Raw genomic sequence first — 22,699 nt, 5'->3', positions numbered from 1 at the left:
CTGCGGAGGGCGCCGAACGCCGCCCAAAAAAGAAGACCCGCGCCGCGCCGCAAACGGAAAACGGCATGCCCGCCCCTGCCCCAGCAAAACAGACGCCGCGCCACGCCAGCGGCTAACGTAGCAGCGCGGAGCGGGAGCGCAGCTCGAGTCGAATTTGGCCAATGACCTTTTCTTCCGCCTCGAGGTCGCGTTCGACGGCCGCCTTTTTTTTGCGATCCGCCACCGTACGGGTGCGTGTGCGCTCGAGACGCTCTAGTTGCTTCATAAGTTCGTCGCGCTGCTGACTGTGCTCGCGCAGGTGCGCCTCCAGCTCCTGTGCCGCGGCCGCCTGCTCCTTCCGAGCCTGCTGCTGGGCTAGGGTGATTTCATATGCCGCGGCGGCCCCTCGCTGACTGCACCGCGTCTGCTGACCAAGGGGTGACGGCGCCTCGCCGCGTGGCTCGTAGCCTGTACGCCCTCTCTGGGGCAACGCCGTTGTCATGATTGGCTCGCCATGCCGATCATACGAGCCACCACGGAAGGTAGCGTACACCGCTTGCGCGTGGTGTATTTGCTCCAGGGCACGGAGGCTGGAACTTCCGTCCGCTGACGGCGCACGCCATGCGGCTGACGGGCTCAGCTCGAGGCGGCGTGGCTGCTCAAAGGACGTGTCGGGTGCTATAAACTGCTCCTGGGAGGCGTTGGGGTCGCGTCGCCGCATTCGTGGTGCTGCAGCGGACGGTCTTTCAGGGCTTGTGGAAGTGTGAAGACTGCTCGTCTCGAGCGACATGGCACCGTGGCGGTGCGCTGCAGAGCTGGCGCGTACCATCATCAGCTTCAGCTCCTCCTCTAACGCCGACACCTTGTCCGCCAAGACGCGGTTACGCTCCTTCTCTTGGTGCATCTGCCGCTCGGCATTCTCTTTTTCGAAAGATAACTTGCGCACGCGCGACTCCAGTTTGCTCTGCGTGGCTGCCAGGCGGTTGTTGTCGGCGTTGGCTGTCATCAGTTCAGCGCAGAGCAGTTCAATGTACGCTTCGTACTCCAGATTATCTGCTTGTGTGCTGCCGCGCCGCGAGCCGTGCACTGTGGAGAGGGGGATCTCCATGCTGGCCAAGCATCCACTCTTCGCCGTTTCACTGCTGCCACGCCACGCTGAGTTGAAGGCGGCGGTGGGGGAAATGGACGGGAAACGTGGCCGAGCGTCGGCGGCGGTGCCGCCGTCATCACCATCCGACATGATTTCGGCGTAGCAGATGTCGTCGTCGCTGTCCGCGAACGGATTGTCGTAGTACTTTGCAGAAAACATGCTTCCCGCAAGAGGACCTGTACAAGAAGAGAGGGAATACAGAAAGAAAGCGAAAAAAAAAATGGATCTACATACAGACACGGTAGTGCGTGGCTGAAGTATTCGTTCCCACGCAGTGTATGATCGCGAAAGGAGCTGGGCTGGAGGTGGGGCAGGGTGGGGGTGTGTGTCGAACAGCAGCAATGATGGTAAGACCTGTGAGCACAGTGCTGACTTGGTACATAAAAGCTGTGAGGGCAGCAGAGTACGGGAGAGGGTGAGAGAGAGAGAGAGAGTACCCCCAAAAGGAGAGCAGGCTCACGCACTCCCACTTGGGGGGGGGGGGGGGGGGTACTTGTGTCACAGCAGGAAACGAGTCTTCCACCCACAACTTGTCACCCAGAGGAGGGGGAAGTGTCACGGTGTGTCTCTGTGTGTGTGTGTGTGTCGAATCGAAGTGGCGGACTTGTGTAGTGTGTGGCTTTGTGCTTGTCCACCAAGCATAAAGCCACACGTTCTCAATTGGGGTGTACGTACACCACCAGAGGAAGCAGTCATGCCGGTCACACACGCAAGCATGTCGGAAAGGCATAAGAGCTCAAAACAACAACAAAACACCGGCAACATGGAGCACTACGTTGGCGGCGGCGGGAGATTGTAACGAGTGATCAGCATATCAATGGTGTTCTGAACCATCTCGAGCTCGCCGCGTAGCTTGGCAGCTTCCGCCGCCTCCCGCTGCTCGTAGTCATGGTGGTGGTGCCGAAATGGCTGGTCATCCACGCCGATGCTGTAGCGTGGTAGTGGCAGACTTGGCGGCATCCATCTGATGTACGGGCCAATTCCTGTGTACGGCGACGGTGCGAAGGGTCCGGGATAGTAGGCGCCGTAGGGCATTGGCAGCGGGTCCGTCTGCGTTCCCACTGTCGACACTGTCTGAGTTCCGCGGTCAACCACCATCACCTCTACCGCCTCGTAGGCCGAGACGCCGTTGAAACCCTGCATGGTCTTTTCGATCTCAGGCAGCTGGCTGGAGTCGGTCACCGTGTCCATCTGGGTGACCGCATTCAGTGGTCCTGTCAGCGCACCTGTCTGAGAGCCCGCGTTGGTGCCGGTGGAATTCCCACCAGGCAGCAGAGCGGGTATCCATGAGGACTGCGGCACGGAGTGAGCTAAGGGCGGCGTTGCGCCGAACGGGAAGCGGCTGCGGTCCGGCGCCGCAGCTACAGAACAGGTGGGGCTGCTGGGTGACGCGCTTGACGATGCCGGGGGCGTGGCTTTGGCAACAGCATCCGCACCGAGGAGACGCATCATTCTGTCGCGAGTTTCCTCCTGCCTTCCATAAAGGCCGCCGGGCGGGTGATTTGCTGGCCGCAGTGTAATCGGTGTATGCACCGAGGCGAGGCTGCCAGACACGGACGTCCCACCGCCGCTGTTGGGCGAGGCGCCGACCACGCGTGACACAGTGGAGCGCTCGCCGTCTGAGGTGCTGGGCGGGTCGCCATCGCCACTGGCAGCGAGTTGCCCCCGTTCGACGTCATCTTCGGAGGAGCTGTCCTCAAGCCACTGATCTAGAGTCTTCATCATCATAGACAACAAGGAGGGGTGCGTGCCTAGGCGTGTTTGTTTTCGGCGTAGCTGCGTGAGTGAAAAGACTCCCCTGGCCAAGCCTGTTGGCGTGTTGTTGCGAGACTCACTCGCCCGCGCGCCTGCAGAAACGTCAGAGGAAGTGAGAGTCTATACACGAAACAAACGGGGCCCTCTATGCGGACTCTCTGGCAGGGACGCCAGTGGTGTGACTCGATTTTCTCACACGGCACACCACGGCTTATAATACGCTGTGTCGGGTTCTCTCTTTTCCTCACCCAGGTGCTGGGGATGCGCGGTGGGTGTGTCAGTGCGACAGACGTGCGCTTCGCAAGGAAAAACTAAGCCATATGTAGGGAAACACAGAAGACAAAGGAAAGAAGAGAGAGAATACTCGTGCAGCTGCTGCGCCGACACAGCGGGGGAGTTGAGGTTGTACGCATCTCTCCCCACCTTCCCAGCAAGCAGGATGAAAAAAAAAAGGGATGGGCCGGTGCAATTGCCCCGCCTCCGTGTCACCACCTCGTCCTGTTGTATTAATTATGGATGCTCTTCACTGATAGAAAGAGGCGCATAAAGGCAGCAGTGGAAAGCGGCAGAGGAAAGGCGCGTGACAGCAGCAACAGAAAGGCGACTGGATGGTCTGACTCGATCTTGCTCGCGCTTTTTTTTTCTGTTGACTAGTGCATACACGCGCCTACGCGTGCGGTCGGCCTGCACTCCATTTCCACTTTAGGTGTGCGTTGATGACGCAACATCCGAAGACACAGCCCGCACAGGCAATGGACGCACTTGGGTCAGGAGCAACAAGGAGAAGGACGCATGTATATCTCCTCCGTGTCTCCCTCTCCCCCCTCCCTCCAAAAGACGGCATCGGTTAGCGCAGACGGGATCACCACTGACCACCCCATCTTACAGCACAACATACACAAGAACACACACACACACACACACGTCCCGCAAAGGTGAACAAGAAAAGGGGCAAAGAGAGAAACGGAAAGCAAAATAGAGAAGGAAACGGGTGAAGAAGAAGAGGGGAGCGTCACTCTCAGTCAATCACAACACAGAAAGGAGCAGGCGAAGAAAGCAAACCGCACAACGCTTTTGCGTAGGCGTTCTCCTCCTTTCCTCCTCATTCGCGTTCCGCTTTGCCACTGCGATGCGTTGTTGCGAGTGCAGCGACAAGGTGAATGACCAACAGCGGTGACACTGCAAACAGAAAAGGATAAGGTTCTCTTTTACATGGTCTCCATGGTCGGCGGGCAGCATGAACGGGCAGCTCCCCCTTCCTCACATGAAGCTGCAGTCCCCATTCTTCCGTTTGTGTTTGGACTCGCTGGTCGCCTGCAGTGCGAGCGACCGCGGCGCCACCTGCCGCCCCTCTGGTCGACTCACCACATTCACTTCGACGCGATCTGTCAAGTCCAAGTCCTGCTGCCTTATCGCCACCCCGGCCAGTGTTGCGGCGATGCGAGTGAACATGGAGTTCACCCCCTCTCCAGACTGTGCCGACACGGTGCAGTGCGGTATGCTGAAGTTCTTGCTAAAGGCAGCTTGCTGTTCGTCCGTCACCTGCCGATTGGGCAGATCGACCTTGTTTCCCACCAGTATCATCTTGGGCTGGGCCACACTCGACGCCTCTGCGAACACCTTGTCTACGGACTCCTTCCACTCGCTAAGATCCTTGAAGGAGTTCAGATTGGTGATGTCGTATACGAGGCATACTGCGTGGCAGCCATAGATGTAGTTTGCCAGCATTTTGCCACCGATTTGCTGCCCACCAATGTCCCACAGCTGCAGCGTCACAGGGGAGTGGCTGTGCGGCAGCTGGACCTTGCGCGAGTAGAAGTCCACTCCGATGGTTTGCTTGTAGCTTTTCGTGAAGCCGCTATCGCAGAAGTGGCGAATGAGGGAGGTCTTGCCCACGGCACCGTTGCCCAGCACCACCACCTTGAACTGCGTGGCCCCCTCCTTGGATGAATCGCTGCCGCTATCCATTTAAGTGGTATGTTGGTGGTCTCGGTCTCTACGTGATGATGTGGACGATGGCGTTTGTAAGTGAGAATGCGTGTCAAGTTTTTGCGGTCAGTCGGTCCAGTAGCGATGATAACGAGGCATTCAGGCTCCTCTTGCAATGCACAGAAACCCCCAAAGGGGCGAGCCGCAGGGCGAGAGCAAAAGAGGAGAGAAAAAATGACGTTGACTAGGCTCTGAAGCGCATTCAACGGTTTACTCCATCGCTACCGCGGCTTCCCTGCTCTCAACGTCTTCATCTCCTTCGTACGTTGTTGTGGATTGCACTTGGGCAAGCATGTAGAATGCCAGAGGAAGAGAGGGGGCGTTCCCAGTGACGAATCCGTTCACTTGTTGCCGTACTCCTTTTCTTTTATTTTTGCGAGGGCGAGGCGGTATGCGTGTCCTCGGCAATGCACTCCAAGCACAAAGTAGCGTTAGCAGCAGCGTCGTTCTTCCATCTTGAGTGCGCCGCCCCTTTCTCTGTGAGCTCCCTACGAGCACGACGTGGCCGACCGCGATGCCCGAGCGAGCCAAGCAACCAGGACGAGGAGAAGCCCGCCGGCCTTGTAGGGACCCAGTAAGTGGAAGAATCCGCGCATGGCGTCGCGCAGGAAGGATAGAGGCACGCCGAGCACAAATACGAGACAGCCCGCTATGGCCAAGGCGAAGAGCAGTGTCAGCTTGAGCCCGATCATGAGCGCCATGAGGCAGAGGCAGCTCAGCAGCGAGAGGAGTATCAACGCGAGCGCCTTCTGCAGCAGCAGGATCTTGTCCTTCAGGGTAGCTATCTCCAAGTCACGCTGCTGCAGCAGCGCCCGCGTCGTGATCAGCTCCTTCTCCAGCTCCAGAATGCGAAGCTTGTCAGTCACATACTCGTACTCGTATTCCTTCTCTGAAGCTGGGGCGCTGACGGTATGCGGTGCAGCACTGGTTGGCGCGGGTGGCAGCGAGATCGTAGTGGAGGCTATCGCGGGAGATAGGGTGGTTTTCTGTGGGTTCGTTGAAGACGCTGTAGTCACTTGTGATGCAATTGATGTGTCGTCCTCATCCTCAGTCCCAGGCGTGCAATTCACCCTCCCCCCCGTCGCAGCCCACTGTGCCAGCGATTGCGGACCGCCAGGCAACGACTCCCAGGCCTCCACCAAAAGAGAGCGATCACTTATGTCGACGAGGTCGTCACTGTCGCCGCCATTCAAGCCGACAGAAGTGCAGCCACTCATCGTCGACGCTGGCGGTGATGAGGCAGGCGTTGCGCGCTTCAACAGCTCTGACCTTGTCGCAGGCAGCAGCACCGCCACGGTGCCACCGGCGATGTGGCGCTCAACTGTGAGCACACCAGATGTCCACCCTTCGTGTGCCATCCGCACGACTTGCGTCCGCACGGCTTCCTCCAGAGTGGCGGCGTGGAAGGTGTGGAGCCGCTCCACCATCGCCTCCACAAACCCCGGTGTTGCATAGATGGCGCGGCTCTTCTCAGCCTGACTTGTCAAGAGTCGCTCTAGCAGGAGGCACACAAATTGCCGCCGCTCAGCACGTGTGTACGGCATGAAGGGGAAGAAGTAATCCACGCGGTTGACGAAAGGCTCACCCATGGTCTCCTGGCACACCCTCTTGCATTGCGACTGAAAGAGCGCCCGTATCCTCTCTTGATCTGCCGGCGACGCGTTGAGGTAGAGACCCTCGCGAGCCACAATGCTCTCCGCCGCAATATTGCAGGTGAGGATAAAAGTTGTGCGCACCGTGGAGACGGATCGGCTCGCCTCCTTCAGGGAACGCAGTACACCGTTCTTTTGAAAGGCGGACAGCCACAGGTTGTTGATAGCCTCCGCCGTGCTTTTCTCGAACTCGTCCAGCACGACGACTGCGTCCGGGTGCCTCTGCAAAGCAGAGAGGAGGATACCGCTGCCGACGTGGGCGGCTGGCGGGTCGACGAGAGAATAGATGCTGTCTTTTGTGCAGAAGGACGGCATGTGGATGTACACCATCTTGCCGGATACCTCGAGCTCTGGAATCGGAAGGCCGTGCAGCACACTGGCCACCCGCTTTGCCAGCTCCGACTTGCCGTAGCCAGAGGGACCAAAGAACACCAGCACTGTCGGCTTATCAGCATCGAAGACGCCAGTTGAGAGAAAATGGGTGCGCAGGGCAGCCCAGATCGGGCGCTGGCCAACGTACTGCGAGGCCCCGGCCGCCCACCTCTCGCTCAGGGTCGCAGCCTTGGCGGCTGATCTATCTTGCGGAAGTGATACCCGATTTTCATACATATACCGAAGTGTAGAGCGAAGTTCTTCCCCTTCGGTGGAGGAGCAGCGCGCGGCGTCGGCTTCGTGCTGGCGATGCACGAGGGCCACCTCAAGCTCACCCGTCAAGGGCCAAAGAGCGGCCAGTGTTGACGACGAGGACGATGTCGGACGAGGGATGGAAACAGTAGCAGCACCGCTCCCACTGCTATCGCTGCCCCCTAGCACCATCATCTTCTCAAGAGCCTCCAAGTGTGAAACGCTGCGCGCGGCGAGCTGTGGATGTGATTCTATCTTGCTGGCGTACACAGCGAGCACCAGCACCATCACCACCGCCAATATAGGACGCTGCTTGAGCGCCTCAGCGTTGTTGATCTTCTCGTCGTAGAGCTCAAAGGTGCGTGTGCCCTGCATGGTAGAGGTCCCAGCGACACCTGCCGTGTCAGCAGCCAGCACACCTTCCTGCTCCAGTAGCTGCTGCGTCAGGCTCACCATGTCGGCGAAGGTATCTAGCGACAGTTCTTCTTCGTCTGCGGCGGTTGCAGCGGCGGCGGATCTGGAGCCACGCTTGGAGCGGTCGACGATGCGCATCTTCACAAAGCGCGCCAGTCTTGCGGGGCGACTACGCGGGGTGCCCCCGGGACCCGCCCCCACGTCGTCAACAGTGTGACCCCCTGCATCTGGTCCGGCACTGCTACACAAGTACGTGCTCTTCATATTGCACTCTCTGGGGTGTTGCACATCCGCCACCAGCTGCACTAGCCTCTCGACGCGCTCGCCCAGCACGCTGGCCGAAATGGCTCCTCTCCACCACACGCACAAGTGCACCATAAGTGTCACGGCAGGCACGTGCAGCTGCGCTGGGGAGAGGGCGGCGCATAGGTCGGATGGGGCGCTGCTCGACCTCACTCCGTGCGGCTCTAGCACCGACAGAAAGGCTTGCCACTCTTGAAAGGAGAGACGGAAGCCCCCCGCCTTGGCTCGACCCACCCGTTTGTGCTGTGGCGCTGCGTCGCGCATGCTGCAGGGTTTCTCGCCGTCTACACCGCCATCGCCTTGTCCGCCTGTCGTGTTAGCTGCCTGCTCGGCCATGTCTGCCGCCATGGCCACCTCGAGCAACTCCGACCACTTCCGGTGGAGGAAAAGCTCTTCTTGCCGGGACAAAATAGCGCCCATCCTCTTGATTTTAGTGCGTGCGTGGTTAGCGGGGTAGGCATATATGTGTGACTCGGTGGTGCTGGCGGCAAAAATGGTGTCCGTGCTGCAGTATTGCTCATTTTTTTTCTGCTTGACTGAGACGGTGCACCCCCACCCCACCCCACACACACAAGAGAAGGAAGGAGGAGGGAGATGCATGGGACGGCAGGCGGATGTAGAGTGCGGAAGAAGGGCAGCACGAGACAAGACGGAGGGAGACCCGTGCGTGAGGCGTGCGCGTCTACGGACTGCATGCTTCACGCAATGTGGCAAAGAAAGAGTGCACACACCCACGTGCGTGCGTGAGTGAAGAGTCGAAAAGTCCCCTTTCGCTCCCTTCACACGAATGCAATGACGGACTCATGCACCACCACGGACATGATGTGCTTGCTTGTGCTCTCCGGTGCGGTGGCAAAGAGAAAAGTTGTTGTTGAGGCTGCCATGTTACTTTTTCTGCCTTCTGGGTAGAAACATCGAGGCACTGCTGGAACTTCCTATACATGTGAGCCACCGACCATTCTCCATCTCATCTCTCGATCTCGTAGCGTCTCACCGCCCCCTCCCCAATACTCCCAGTGTGTGCATTGAAGCAAAGGGCAGGGGTAGTCGTGGCGGCGAGAAAGCGGGGCATGGCTGACCGCTGTCTTTCGCGCTGTGCTGTGCCCACGACACACCCACAAAACGCAGGTAGCGTGGCATAGTGAAAAGAAAATCATCGACTTGGGGAAAGAGGGGAGAGGAAGACGGCGCGAGTGTTTTGGGCAAGGGGCAAACCCAACCGCCACAGCCAAAGAAGCAATTCAAAACAACGCTCGCGGCGTCAACCCTGCCACACAACTTCCAGTAGACAAGCAGACAGAGACACAGCGACAAACAGGCAAAGTCACAGCAACCTCCCCCCCCCTCCTCTCCATGGTACCTTACGATGATGTAGGGATACTTTCCGATGGTGTTTGCTGACCTGCCAGCTGCTGTTGGAGCCCCTGTTGTGGATCGCGCCGTGCCGCTTCCAGGCCGTACTGCGAGACCATCAGCTCCTCCTGAAGCAGCTGAAACCTTTCCAGCTGCTGGGCAGTGGCGTTGGCGGCCGTTGTTAGCTGCGCTTCTAGATGGATCCTCCTTGTTTGCAGTTCCTGCATAGCGAGAAAGAGTGCTAGTGGGATACCATTGCGCCGCCCAGTCGCAGCAGTCGATATTTTGCTGTTGCTGGCAGTCACCATCGCAGGAGACACTACCGCACACGGCGCTGGGACGGCGCTCTCGGCATTTCCAGACTTTGCCAGCGGTGCTGACTTTTCCTGAGCTGCACGATCTGCCACCGTGGACGACAGGTCACCGGCAACATCTGCATCAGTGCTGTCCATGACGACTTCCACGGATGACGCGATTGGGGGTGCGTAGAAGAGTAACTGGAGCGCTGCCGACACCTTTGCCCGCTGCGCTGGGGTGAGTTGTAGCAGCGTCTGCTCAACACTTTCGAGGCCCGTTCCTGAGATTCCACTGACAGCGTCGCCGCCGGGGCTCGCGGAAAGCGATGCGATGTCTGATCCAGAGCACCGCTTTGTCGGAGTGGTGTTGGCTGATCGGGGTGCACTGCCGACTGAATTGCTCGTCCGTTGCGACGACGCCTGTTGCTTGGCCCTATACTGCGCAGGGAGCTCGTCTGGGTTTGCTGCCCAGAGCGCGGCGGCAGTGTACGTAAGCTCCTCCAACTCCCGCTTCACGGTGTCTACCTCGACTGTGTGTTGCTGGAGGGACTGCTGCACATGGCCCATCGCAATCACTGCGTCATCCACGCGTTTCGCCCACTTGTGCTGACGAAAGGTCCGAGGGCTCAATGTGCTGTCGACGGAAGTGGCAACGGTCTCTCCTGGTCGAGGTGTCGCGACATCGCCGGCACTGCGTTTCGTCAAGGAAGCTTTCTTGACCATGATGCGCTCCCTGAGGTGAAAATAGAGGAATGAGAAGAGTGTGAGCACAAAAAGAGGGCATGAGACACCCAGCCGTGCCAATGCGCACCAAGACACACGTAGAGTTGGCATTTATGCGCCACAACGATAAGAGAACGCACGTGGAGCCATTTTTGCAAGAGAGGAAAGAAAAAGGGATATACCTCCATTGCCATGAATGCGAGAGCATGCAGCACAAAGCCTCTCTACCAGAACCAGTGCATATCCCCACCTACACTCCGCAGCTCCGGGGACTCACTGCGCCATTTTACGACTGCACTACGAGCACCACCAGCTCAGCAGCCCCCTCCCCCTTTCCGATATCAATGACTGCTCCTCGACCCTTGGGAGAGAAGATGGAATAGGAGAAATGAAAAGCGCACACCTAAGAGCAGGTAGCGACACCATGTGTCGACGCTGTACGAGGCACCGAGCGCTCCTTCTCTGCACCCTTGTCGTCCTGCTTTGTTGTATGCTTGTGCGTATTTTTGACTTGATCTGACGCGATTTGTGTGCGTATGTGCGGATCGATGCTCACTGGATGGAAGTTGGTTGACAGGATGCAGTTAAAGGTGTTCCAAAGACTAAGAATACTAATAAATGAACCCAGAATGAGAAAGTCAACACAGAAAAGGGAAATAACCAAACAGGCATCCGAGGTGCGCGTCGAAAGAGGCGCAGGCGGACGTAGAGGGCGATGTTGGGGGCGGCGTGGTGACCTCTTTGCATTTTTCTTCCGTTTCTTAATTGTTTGCGCGACGCTTTCGGTTGGTGACGTCGTTGTTCCGGTGGGTGCATGTGTGTACAGCGCTGTATTGTCGTTAGTATCAAACGTGCTTTGCGCGCTGCTGCTTTCTTTTACGAGTAATAGCGGAAGCGTGGGTAGGGGTGTGTGTGTGCACTTTCATACCCTTTTTATAGTCGCCCCCCCCCCAAAAAAAAAAAATTATGAGTCACATTTGGGGGGAGGAGGAAGTCAAAATAGCTGAAAGAAGCAAAGCAGAAGCACGACCCTAACTCCTCAGAGACCTGCGCACCTACAAAACAGCATGCGAGGTGCTCATTTCTTCCGTGACGACTGCCACGCGGTGCATGAAGGATCGTTGAGAACGTGTGTGTTTATGACGCAGCTGCCACTCGCTCTCCATACAACAACCGAACATCATCGGGAAAAGACGATTCAGCTGCCAACACACATTTGGCGTGCTCAACTTGGGCTCCTCAGGGAAGTGCACCATCGCCGTGCTTGGCATGACTCTCTCGCACAGCTCTGGAAGGTGATCGCTATCTATGAGCCTCTCCAGGTCCTTCACAGAGACACTGATGTCGCACGCCTTGCCAGACGTGGTGAAGTCGAGAGTGAGATGAACAAACGTTAGCATCAGTCTCATCACGAAGAGTGGATGAAAAACCAGCAACTCGTGCTGCGTTCATTCGTCCCGAGAAGGCTCCTCAGTGGAGGCAAAGGGCCACCTCCTCTTCACTTTTTTTTCCTGCATGCTCAAATGCACCTGAATCGGCTTGGCCGCATTGGACGTGATCAATCGCTGGGTAAGTTGTGCACGTGCACACGTATGGTTTGTTCTACAAACCAAGCATTAAGGTTGTACTCTTCTACATAGTTGGTCCGCTGAACCCTGCCGACACGTCGCATAGCTTTGAGGAGTAGGAACCAGGTGTGGGGTTGTCTTTCGTTCGCTCGTAGGCGAACAGCGTGATGCTGTCACCTCTGAGTGACACCTTTTCTCCGCTGTTCGAAACCCAGAGAGAAGTCACCGGAGGACTGTCAGAGACGCAAAACGAGTTAGAGGATCGTTGGGGGGATGGCCCGTGCTGAGTCGCAGAAAATGTTCTAACGAAATGCGACTGCGGCATCAAAATACGCCGAAAACGCCTGCGCTGGCATTGCCGAAGAAAATCCTGTTTGAGAGGCAGCCCTTTGCTCACCCTGTTTGGCGGGAATAAATGCAGCTCACGTACTTCCCCTGCACGCAGAGCCGTGAGTTTGGCTGGCTCTGTTCTCCACCTTCCTCCTCCTCCCCTGCGCTGGAGGATTCGCTAAGTGAAGATCGATGATCAGCATTCGAGCCAGCAGGCCAGCTCCTTGCCAAGTAGTTCTCCTATGTGGCTGCAAGTACTGGTGTGTGCAAACATGCACGTTGTGGCGTGGGTGAATGCGGGCTCGCGTGTATCGAATGGGGCTGCTGCGCATAAGCCAGAAGGGTTGATTTCTGCAACCCGGCACTCACGTCTGCATTCTGCACGTGCAACCATGATGAAAGGCAAAAACACGGAAACTGGCCAGTTGCGCTGCACGCGGGAATCTATCACCCCTTTTTTCTTACCCTCGTTCGCACCGTGCCCACTCTCTCTGCCATACAACAGGAGGTCACACCACCACCCCAGCACCCGACCCTGTCACCACCACAGGTGGTGAGGCAGTGGCAGGGATAGAGGGGCTACTCGGCCTCCTCACACAGAGCGGGGACACTGGTGCCCGGGATACCACCCCCTGAGATGTGTCCCCTTCTCGTCATCACGGCGGAGATTAGCGAGTCGTAAAGCAAAGCGGCGGCAATTCCGCAGAACGAGTACCGAAGCTCCAAAAGAGGAAAAGTATTGACGGCGGAGGGACGAGAAGGAGGGAAGGGTGGAAGCGAAAGAGAAACAAACGACATTGCCGCACTGCGACAACCATGTCAGCATTGATGATGTGCTGTTCCACTACGAGCAGTGTGCAAGTGCATGACACCTCATATTCGTTCAAGAGAGTGTTCAGATGTAATGCGCGTACGGCACTCTGCTGAAAAGTGCTTTGGCATCGTTGTGATGCTCTTGGCCCATGCAACGAGAGTGTGGGTGGACGAACATTTATAAACGAAACTGTGAAGTAAAAGGCGTATGCCGAATCTGATAGAGTGTCCAAGCACTCTGTGAGGGGGGTGGGGGGAGAGCAGCGGCTTCTCGTCTCCGAAAGGAGTGCCATCACTGCGACGATGTGATAGCCGATCGAGCGGTCTTTTTCAGCACTTGCCACTCCACGTCGGCGAGTTTGTGCTGCCTTCCACAAAAGCAGCAGTGAACCGTGTGGCCGCTCTCCCTCAAAGACTCCAGCGTACTGAGGGGCGCGGAGGCGAGGGAGTCGATGATGTGCTGCTTTGAGCAGCGGCAAAAAAAGTCGATCCCCGTCCGCGCCGCTTCCGTTGCCGCGAGGGGGGTCACAAAGTCCTGCACCCCCAACGCTCGCCGTATCGGGTCCACCACCGCGGCCACCTGCGCCGGATCATCGCTGTATTGCCGTGCAGCCACCGCAACTTGATAGGCACCTTCGTAGTCCCCAGAAACCAGCGACAGGATGTGCTGGCACGTAGTGTGCCTCTCGGCGCATCGATCTACCAGCAGCTGCAGAGGTGAGGCGACCGCTGTTTCGCCGTCAGACGGTACGCACAGCAGCGCGGCGGCCTCCATCACTACTCGGTTCAACTGGTTCACCTGGTGTTCTACCGCTCCTCCAGCGGCCAGCGGTGTCACCATCACGCCAAAGCTAAGTGGAACTGCATGCAGAAGCACTCGCTGAACGTCCTGTGCCTTCTTTTCTTCGTCCCTGTCACTGCACACCTCGTCGTGATGCCATTTAGAAACGGCAGCAGTGTTATCCGCATTCAAGAATCCCTGGGCCAGCAGCGTGGCCGCATCGATTCGGGACTGCATCCACACCGCCGAGACGCTGCCGTCGGACCGGCGCAGGTAGTTGTAGGCGTGTAGGCTGCTGTTGTAGGAGAAGAAGCTCTTCCACGCCTCCAGAGGCGCCCGGCCTGTCATGTTAGGCAGGTGCAAGGAGAGCGGTATATCACTGGCTTCGCTTGCACGAGTGGCAGCGGCAGCGATGTTGGAAGCAGTGTCGGAAGAAGTCTGCAGGAGCTCAGCCAGATCAGCGTGCACGACCGACGAAAAGGGCTTCTCCTGGCGATACAAGACACGGTTTACGCGCAACGGAAACGTCGGCAGACCGCGTGCTTCCAGCTGTGCATTGTACTCGGGCCCCAGGTGGCACCGACACTCCCCCAGCGCCAGTGCTTCCGTCAAGATGGTGGCCTCCTCCGCGGTGAATCGAGCCTCCACTCGCTCCTCGCCCTCTAATGCGGAGGCAAGTAGATTCGTAAACGTGAGCTGTGTCCCCAGGAGCTGCAGGAAGTCAAGATGAGCTCTCGTGCTCCGCAGCAGGTCGTGCCGGCGAATCGTCTCAGCCAGTAGGTGGCGGGTAGAGCAAAAGGAGAAGCGCAGAAGTTTGTCGGAACTGGGCACACGCAGCGTAATGTCACGCGTGCGAAGCGCGTGCCTAGTGCTGTGAACAGACACTGGAGAATACGACATGGGTGTGGGCGAGGAAGAGGTAGGGGAGGTGCCTGTGGCTGCACCTGGAGTGGCCACCCTAGCCACACAGCGCAGCATGGCCCCTGCTCGCATGACGTAGAAGAGGGGGGTGTCAAAAAGAGTGTTGGTGGGCTCTAGGCAAGATGGCGCTGTAACTGTCCGTGAGATTTTTAATGAAGTGGGGCAAGGTGTTGAGGGAGGGGAGAGGCGCTGATGGCGGTCTCTGGGGGCTGAGTGCGGCGTCTCGCTCTTCTTGACGGATATGTGCGTGTGGAGGAACTTTTGCAAGGAAGCAGAACACTTCGTGGAAGTCAGAAATGAGAGGGGAAACGAAGAATGAAAGGAATGAAGGTAGCCAAGAGAACACGTGATAGTACAGGCGACCAGCCAGCACATAAGCTGCATTGTGCCTTATCCTCGAGTAGACATGCAGACACTCATCCGCACTACGTGCGTGTCGTGCACAAAGAGGGAGGAGAGAGGAGTAGCGGACTTTGCCTTTCAAAGGCTTGCACAACGCATAGAAACATAGGCAACTACGCTTTGTGAAAATAGCCAACACAATGCTCCCCCCCCCCCCGATAGAATAAAGCGCAGGACAGTTCGCTTTGTGCGAACACTGCCCTTCCTGACCCCGCAGCACGCACAACTTGGCTCTCCTCGGCTCGCTGCACTCAGGGATTGGGGTAGACTTCTGCTTTTTTTGTCGTTGATCTCTTCACGTGCTTCTTCGGACAGAATTGAAACAAATGAGTCAACGAGCCACACATCCATACACACAACTACACCCAAACACTAATCAGTCAGCTTTGCAGCATCCACAGGCACCATCGCAAGAAGTGGAGGACGCGGATTGGCGATGCCATTGGTGGTAGCCGCGGACAGAAACCGCCAAGGTGCGAGCCGGAAACCCTGGTCCTCTCCCGTTAAATCTCTCCTTCCCTGAGCATGGCACCGGTCACCGCCGATATGGTATGCCGCTCGACGACTTCCATAACCCGCTATCCACAGACCCACTTATCCTTCACAGATATAAAAATAAAACATTCCAGCTCATAGCAACACCGACAGACAAGAGAGCGCAGACACACCCACACAAGCAAACAAGCAGACAGAAAAAGAGCATCAAACTACTTACCATGACACCAGCGCACCTAGGCAGAAGAGATGCACACGAGGGAGCAAGAGAAACTGAGCAAATGCACTCGCACACATCAAAGTACAGTGTGTTCTCTCTATTCATTCGCTTCTCGCGCTTTTCATGCTGAGTTCGTCAGATAATCCGCTCGAGCTTATTAGTAGAAAGCGCCGCTGCTGAACTCCTGGTAGGTCGGCGGTGTGTTGTCCATCCAGTCCATGGAGCTCACCGGCAGCAGCTCCATCCAGTTTAGCTTCACAAGTGCTACCAAAAAGGCGATCAGGCAGCAGCCAATGAAGATCCAGCGGGCCTGATTCACGGCCGATCGAATTTGGCGGTCAGTCTTCGCGTCCTCTTCGAAGTCAGCAAACATCTTGCCAACACCGAGGATAGACTGCAGTGGGTTCACAACGGCCATGCCGACAAACATGATCGAAAAGATGCTGACCTCATTGCCCACCATCCACATCATGAAAGCGGTCATGGGCAGCTGCTTTAGGGGCTGAGTGCGGATGTCACTCAGGCGAGCCATGACGCGGTGACGGGTAATCTCCTCATCTGTCGCCTGCTTCCCCGCAGCGCTGGTATTTGTGACCTGAGAAGCCATGCCTTCAGAGCTAAAGGAGACGAAAGGGAGCGGGGGGGCGGCGGTGGTGGTGGTGGCGATGAACGGTCCTACTGGTGTTGTGTGAATCTGTGTGCAGTAGGCTGGGAAGAGGAAAGAGCAGATAACCGTGTGTTACGCGCACCGAGGTGGAGATGGGTGGGTGTGTATCCGCGGGAATCGCATGTCTGATTGGGCAAGTCCAAAACGCGTTGGCGGGGAAGAGGGGAGATAGAGAGGGAATCGGTATAGTCATGGAGGCGGAGCACCTCGAGCGACGATCACGCGGGGGCGCGTTGGTGGATGAGAGTCAATCGCATGAAGTAGGGCTACCCTATCGCGAAAGACGACGAAAGAAGCGGGAGATGTGGCGTGAGGAGCACTGATACGGCGCTGCCTCCTTGAACCTCCTCCACCGCTGTTACATCTCCATCGGATACACAAAAGGATAACGAGGCTGGAGAGAGAGCTGAAGGACACAGGCAGAGTTTGATCCCTTTCACACAGCATCTTCCGCCGCCACACACCCAATCACTTCCCTCTCCGTCGCTGGAGATTTTGTCTTCTCACAGAAGTTCACTTTTTCGTTTCGTCTTCGCTCAGCCTCACTGTGGCATCCCATACTGAACGGGGTGATGATAACGACATTGAAGAAAACGTCAGCCAGGCAGAAGCAATCCATGTCATGCGTGTGCATGACGACACCCACACACACACCACACCCACACACAAACGTAACAGCAAAAGTGGGTATACATCCCGGTACCGCCCTCCTTTCTTTCACCTTTGCACAAGCACACGCGCAGTTTCCCTGCTATGAGAAAGGCGCCAGAGAAGGAAAAGAGGAAGAGCGCACGGCAGTACTGCTCCCGAGCAGAGAATGGAAACAGCAAAACAACAAACAAACGATTCGCCGCTGCCTGGCAGGTGGAGTCCTGCGAAAAGAAAGAGATCGCTCAGCAAAAACGAGAGAGGGAGAAGAGGAAAACAAATCATTCGAGAGAATCTACACAGCTCAAGTGCGCACCTACTGCCTCGACCTCCTTAGGAGGACTCCCACAAGCAAGGAGCCTCCAGCTCTCCTGCGGTCCTGTGCAGGTGCGCGCTGCCCCTGACTTCTCTTTTACTTCTCTTCCTCCTCACGCGCTCATGGCCGTTTTTTTTTTTCGTTTGGTTCCGCTTCGCTCCGTCAATGTCTTCTATTTTCTACCTTCGCAGCAGCTTAGAAGGGACCAATACGTGTGTTACCGGGGATATCGGCCAAATTGCTGTTCCAGCGGTATTTCTGAGGACCCACGACAAACCACCAAAAGAGAAAGCCGACAAAGGCCCCAAAGTAGCGCGCGCCGCGAAAGTCGGAGACCATGATGACATCATCAATCGAGTTGCGGAAGCGCCAGCGGCCGTACTTCTTCACGTTGCAGTAGTTGTTCGCCCAGGAGCCGAAGGACAGCATGCAAGCACCGCACATGAGGCAGGAGCCAATAATGCCGTATACACTATGAAACTGACGAACCGGCAGAGCTATGGCGGCGGAGGAAGTCGCAGTCGCCACAGACGTGGCACCACGCGTGGGGCGCAGTACTGATCTGTTGAAGCAGCGTAGCATTTTCCTTGACAGGCGTAACACACGAAAAAAAAACAAAACGGGGTGAGCAAAGCGAAATACAGAAGGTCGGATAGCCAGGAAAGGGCGGATGAGCTAATCGACGGTAAGCCTACAGGGTTGGTAGGCTGAGTGAGAGAGAGACGCAGCTTTGAGCAGAAGGAGTCCCCCCAAAAGGAGCACGGTGACACAGGGCTTGAACTACGAGGGAAACATGAAGAAAAACGAAGAAGAGAAAACTACGAGTAGGCGCTTGATATCGATCAAAGAAATAACGAACTGTACACGAGCCGCCGCCGACGACGGCGTCTGATAAGCAGAAAAAAAAAGAGAGACAAACTGCGGCAAGGGGATGTTGCGCCACTTGCCTTCAGTGAAGTAATAAATTTGTCGCCTCACTTTCCTTTGGGGGGTTTAAGTTGTTGTTGTTTTTCCTCTGCTTCTACTCTTGACGTGTACGTAACGAAGTGGGTGCCCGTTGTTGAGCCTTTTCCGCACAGAGCAGCAAGCGAAGCCATGAATGTGTGTGTGTGTGTGTGTGTGTGTGTGTGTGTCCATGACAACCGATCATTCACGCACGAAGAATTAAAAAGAAAAAATGGACATGCAAATTCCGAGATGAGAGAAGAAAGGAAGAAGGGGAGGTGATGGGTAGCACACAAAAAGGAAGCGACGGAGTGGAAGCCCAAGAGGGCAGTGTAGTGAGGATGCCGCATGAATGTCACCTCTGTCGGCGGGGGAGTACTGCGGTGCTTTGCTGGATTCCATCAAACGCAGCGTTGTGAAATCATTGGTAGAAGTCCTTCCCTCGTTTTCCTTCTGTTCCAGAGACTCTGTTCGCTAGGCGGATACTGCTTCAGTATTCAGTTTCAGTGTGAGAGTAGTGTAGCGCGAAGGCGCAGGCTTTCTTTCGTTTCCTGTTGCTCCGCCGTAGGGAGGTAGCTGGACACGGATAGAAACAACGAAGGGAAAGAGGGAAGTACCGTAGGAGAGGTGCAGTAATAACCCTTCAGGCAGCAGACTGACATGGTGGCTACACCCCTCCCTCTCATGCGGGAAACAAGCTTCTTTCGAAAGACAGGCAGCACCAACCTCAGCAGATCCATAGAAGAGCACGCGCGCGCGCGAGAGAGAGAGAGAGAGTGAGAGCAGCGGCCGAGTAGCCCTCGTATTTTATCATCGCCGCCCCTTCGGCCGCTGCCTCGGCGCCACGCGGGGCAGCGGCGAATGTAGTCGAGGATCTCTTACACACACCTCGTAAGGTTCGGGGTAGTCCTCCATCTCCTCCACCAGCGGGCGAAGAATTTCTGCAGCAAAGGTGGTGCCGCTGCTGTCTTGTGAGACGGACCGCGACCCAAACCGCCCCCCTGTGCTACCGCTGCGGACTTGGCGCACGGACCGCGGTACTCGTGACGCGCGAACGGTACCGCCATTATCGAGTGAAAGTAGATGGGCCCGCTTCTCAGTGATGGCAAGGTGAAGACTGCGACACACAATCCGGCGCTGCTCAGCCGGCAAACTGGGCACAAACACGCACGCCTTGGCAACCATAAAGCGCCAGAAATCGCTCGGGTGCAGGGCTACCACCGTGGTTGGCTTTGAGCCAGCCTCCGATGCCATCTCCTGCCGCATCACCTCGGCCGCAATGGTGGCGCTTACAAAACGAGCCTCTTCGTCCTCTTCGTCGGCATCTCTTCTAGGAGCGGTGCTGCGGTGGGGCAATTCGAAACTGCGGAGCGCCCCCTTGACGTGGGGCTCCTGTGAGAGCACAAACGCCGGTAACTTTGCCAGTACGGCGACGATCTTGACAAAATGATAGCTGCTGATGAAGACGCGATCTTTCCTGGCCAGGGCAACGGCGAGGCCCCAGGTGATGCGAAAGAGCGTGTCTTTTTCGTACCACAGTGGGCGTCGTCGAGCAGGCGCAGGGGCCAATGCCGATGCAGCACATTGTCTATTGCTTTCAACAGGCCCGCTGCGGCAGCTGTAGTGCCGCGCCGCACCCGATGGTTGCAGCTGCTCCTGTCGCCCGTACGGCGGCCATAAGAGACGCAGATGCACACGCAGCATGGCGTAAGCGTGGACGATGTCGGTCATGCGGAGATCGCGCCGACGCACTGCGACCACACGAAACAGCTCCGACACAAGAAGGTACTGAACCTCATTTGCAAGCTCACTTATCGGCAGAGTTACGCCCGAAACCTCCGGAAGTGCTAACCCAGATCGAAGATGCGCAGGCTCGCGTTGTTGGCGTAGTAGACGGAGCTGCTTGGTATTCCAGACATCTTCCAGCACGTCCTCCGTGGCGTCGCGGGCATGCAAGACGGCGAGCACTTCCAGTCCCCAGACTGCATCGACGCCGGACGTCGGCCCAGGCAGAAAAGCAGTGCCGGGTAATGCCGGCGTATTCGTTGCCGTCTGCACAGCTGGTGGTGTGAAATTTTCTGCACGAGGGCTTAGCTCCACAAAAAGAGAAGCAAGCCTCTCGAGTGCCACGCTTGTGAGAGCCTCGCGGAATGCAATGAGACTCACCGGCGTGGGTGCGGCGTCTCTATCGCTTTCGTTGTCTTGTCGGCGCTCCCAGTACTCCAACTCCCGCACCAAGTAGCCGAGAATGCGGGTGGTATCAAGGCTTGAGGCAACCGCGCGCTCCGTCTGCAGCCCATGCAACATGTTTCGCATGTCGCGTATGCCAAGGTGCAGACCGGCATCAGCGAGTCCGATGTCTGCCACAAATCCAAGGTCACGCACCCTCTCGTAGCAGCAGGCCACCGCACTGCTTGCGTGTCGGCGCCAGAAACTGCGGAGCACTTCGCGGCCCTGCTTCCGTGGAGCAGGGTCGGTCGAGGAGCTGTACTGGATGCGATGCTCCTTGCATGCAGAGAGAAATTGCGAAAGAGTGGTCACCTGTGGCGCGCTGACCTCGCCTGAAGGTCTCCTGCTTTCCCCATGCTCAGTGGGTAAGGCGGTCGAAGCAGAAGTTCCGGCAACACTACGGTCGGCGAATGCTTCGCCGCTGTCTTCTGTTGCAGCGACGCCCCGCATGCGCTCCACTCGCTGCGGAAGCTCGCGCAAGTACGCTGCCGTGGATGCTGCAGTCGCCGCTGGTACCTGGTGTGCGCGCGTCTCTGCCGGTTGCGTCATACACTGCTCCAACAACGCAAGCCTCTCGAGTTCCCGCTGCGTCTGTGCGGTGCCGCCGTGACTGCGGCGAGCAAGAGCCACGTGACACTGGCGAATGCACCACAGAGGATGAGTGGTACGCATGTTTTCGACCACTTGCCTTCAAGGTGGTTGAAGTAGTCACGAGTCTACGAGAAGCGCGGGCACCAATCTGCGCAGGGTAGTAGCCAGAGATGGCAGGCCCCTCTATACAAAGGATGAGCGAGAGCGACTGAGAGCTCTTCGAGCATTGCAGCACCTAGAGAAGTGGACGCAAGTGAGATGGTGAACACCCACCGATGGAAGATAAAAGCTAAAAATCGAGTGAAGGAGAGAAAGTGAGAGAGGGACAATGAGGCGCTCAACTGTATAAAATGTGTCATACACCGAGAATGATGGTCCACCCCCCACACCCCACACACACACACACACACGCACATCACTGTGCTTCTCAGTGCATATTTCCCAAGGATCACCAATGCACAACCAAAGGAGAAGCGCACACGCACACCCGCAGGGAAAGTCCGAACTTTTTAACTTGTGAAACGCTGAGGTGCTCTCCTCGCACGCAGTTCTTCTTGTTGCGGTTCGTTCGTTCGTTCGTGGGCCAGGGATGGCACGTGACCAATACCGCGCACGCGCCAGGCAAGAGAGATGACAATGCCTGTTACCATTGGATGCGGATGGCGACCAAAGAGCATCTTTGACCTCTTTGTCTGTTGCTTTTCTCTGTGCGTGCTCGAAGTCACGTTGGTGTCTCCGTTGCATTCAAAGGAAAACAAAAGGCGTCTCGGAATCGGGCGGGGTCGAAGAGGCAGTCGAATACGTCACGCTCCACAGAAAATGCCCCGTTTGGAAAACGGCTGACGCGGTGTCATCCGCGATCAATGGCAGCTGCTAGGCGTTCGGGCCCACTTGGACTACACACACCATAAAAACATAACGCCGCAGCGGGGGAGGGCAGCGTTCATGGAGAACAAGTCCACTCTTCAGCGGCTTCGATGCCTCTTCTGTTTTTATTTCTGCATTCCTTCATTCTCGCTTAGCCTCTGCCAGCTCCGCTCATCTTTCCAAGGACGCAAACGACGCACGCACGTCCACTCCAACGCCGAATGTACTCAGACAAGGGATCTAATCGCTGCAACTTCTTCATGTCACGGGGAGACACAGACGGGTGCAGCGTACGAGGCACACTGTGGCAGAGCGAGAGAAGATGAATGAAGCGGACAAGAGGAAAGGGGGGGAGGGAAACAAAGATTCAAGAAGATGAATATGTGCAGATGTGGGTGCGTGCGTGTCGATAAGAGAAGAAATGGAGAGGGGGAAAAGGACCAACAACAACGAATCCAAGAGAGAGGGAGAAGCCCCTTTTCAAGCTTCCAACTGTCAGTCTGCGCTGTACAGACCGGGTACGTACCTCCTCACCGACCTGTTCCAGGTTCGGAGTAAAGGCTGGAGAACGTTAGACAAAGGAAAAGAGAGCCGACACAAAACAACGCGAAAAGCAAACAGGTCGTTACGCTGACTTGCTCAAGACACGGGCAAGGAAAAAAAATAGC

The 22,699-nt window shown here is 56.8% G+C and overlaps 10 protein-coding genes across 10 annotated transcripts; all 10 read right to left on the bottom strand.

The window, feature by feature from the left end:
• Window positions 1–112: 112 nt before the first annotated feature.
• Window positions 113–1,288, bottom strand: LBRM_30_1770 (conserved hypothetical protein; the record flags this gene model as incomplete). Its single annotated transcript, XM_001566756.2, has 1 exon — window positions 113–1,288. The coding sequence occupies one exon, from the start codon at window positions 1,286–1,288 to the stop codon at window positions 113–115; it is 1,176 nt and encodes a 391-aa protein (XP_001566806.2).
• A 612-nt stretch (window positions 1,289–1,900) lies between these two features.
• On the bottom strand, window positions 1,901–2,272 carry LBRM_30_1760 (conserved hypothetical protein; the record flags this gene model as incomplete). Its single annotated transcript, XM_001566755.1, has 1 exon — window positions 1,901–2,272. The coding sequence occupies one exon, from the start codon at window positions 2,270–2,272 to the stop codon at window positions 1,901–1,903; it is 372 nt and encodes a 123-aa protein (XP_001566805.1).
• A 1,872-nt stretch (window positions 2,273–4,144) lies between these two features.
• LBRM_30_1750 (putative small GTP-binding protein Rab28) lies at window positions 4,145–4,852 on the bottom strand (the record flags this gene model as incomplete). The annotated part of the gene is made up of 1 exon (XM_001566754.1): window positions 4,145–4,852. The coding sequence occupies one exon, from the start codon at window positions 4,850–4,852 to the stop codon at window positions 4,145–4,147; it is 708 nt and encodes a 235-aa protein (XP_001566804.1).
• A 509-nt stretch (window positions 4,853–5,361) lies between these two features.
• LBRM_30_1740 (conserved hypothetical protein) lies at window positions 5,362–7,941 on the bottom strand (the record flags this gene model as incomplete). Its single annotated transcript, XM_001566753.2, has 1 exon — window positions 5,362–7,941. One exon carries the CDS (start codon window positions 7,939–7,941, stop codon window positions 5,362–5,364), a length of 2,580 nt encoding a protein of 859 aa, XP_001566803.2.
• A 1,286-nt stretch (window positions 7,942–9,227) lies between these two features.
• Window positions 9,228–10,238, bottom strand: LBRM_30_1730 (conserved hypothetical protein; the record flags this gene model as incomplete). The annotated part of the gene is made up of 1 exon (XM_001566752.1): window positions 9,228–10,238. One exon carries the CDS (start codon window positions 10,236–10,238, stop codon window positions 9,228–9,230), a length of 1,011 nt encoding a protein of 336 aa, XP_001566802.1.
• Window positions 10,239–11,293: 1,055 nt separating this feature from the next.
• LBRM_30_1720 (conserved hypothetical protein) lies at window positions 11,294–11,647 on the bottom strand (the record flags this gene model as incomplete). The annotated part of the gene is made up of 1 exon (XM_001566751.1): window positions 11,294–11,647. The coding sequence occupies one exon, from the start codon at window positions 11,645–11,647 to the stop codon at window positions 11,294–11,296; it is 354 nt and encodes a 117-aa protein (XP_001566801.1).
• Window positions 11,648–13,241: 1,594 nt separating this feature from the next.
• LBRM_30_1710 (conserved hypothetical protein) lies at window positions 13,242–15,035 on the bottom strand (the record flags this gene model as incomplete). Its single annotated transcript, XM_001566750.1, has 1 exon — window positions 13,242–15,035. One exon carries the CDS (start codon window positions 15,033–15,035, stop codon window positions 13,242–13,244), a length of 1,794 nt encoding a protein of 597 aa, XP_001566800.1.
• An 890-nt stretch (window positions 15,036–15,925) lies between these two features.
• On the bottom strand, window positions 15,926–16,375 carry LBRM_30_1700 (conserved hypothetical protein; the record flags this gene model as incomplete). The annotated part of the gene is made up of 1 exon (XM_001566749.1): window positions 15,926–16,375. The coding sequence occupies one exon, from the start codon at window positions 16,373–16,375 to the stop codon at window positions 15,926–15,928; it is 450 nt and encodes a 149-aa protein (XP_001566799.1).
• Window positions 16,376–17,594: 1,219 nt separating this feature from the next.
• Window positions 17,595–17,981, bottom strand: LBRM_30_1690 (conserved hypothetical protein; the record flags this gene model as incomplete). The annotated part of the gene is made up of 1 exon (XM_001566748.1): window positions 17,595–17,981. One exon carries the CDS (start codon window positions 17,979–17,981, stop codon window positions 17,595–17,597), a length of 387 nt encoding a protein of 128 aa, XP_001566798.1.
• A 1,173-nt stretch (window positions 17,982–19,154) lies between these two features.
• On the bottom strand, window positions 19,155–21,245 carry LBRM_30_1680 (conserved hypothetical protein; the record flags this gene model as incomplete). The annotated part of the gene is made up of 1 exon (XM_001566747.1): window positions 19,155–21,245. One exon carries the CDS (start codon window positions 21,243–21,245, stop codon window positions 19,155–19,157), a length of 2,091 nt encoding a protein of 696 aa, XP_001566797.1.
• Window positions 21,246–22,699: the final 1,454 nt, after the last annotated feature.

This window comes from Leishmania braziliensis, chromosome 30, assembly GCF_000002845.2.
Source record: "Leishmania braziliensis MHOM/BR/75/M2904 complete genome, chromosome 30".
Classification (NCBI taxonomy): Eukaryota; Euglenozoa; class Kinetoplastea; order Trypanosomatida; family Trypanosomatidae; genus Leishmania; species Leishmania braziliensis.
The sequence above is the reverse complement of the archived record's forward strand: the minus strand, read 5'-3'. Positions and strand labels throughout refer to the sequence as shown.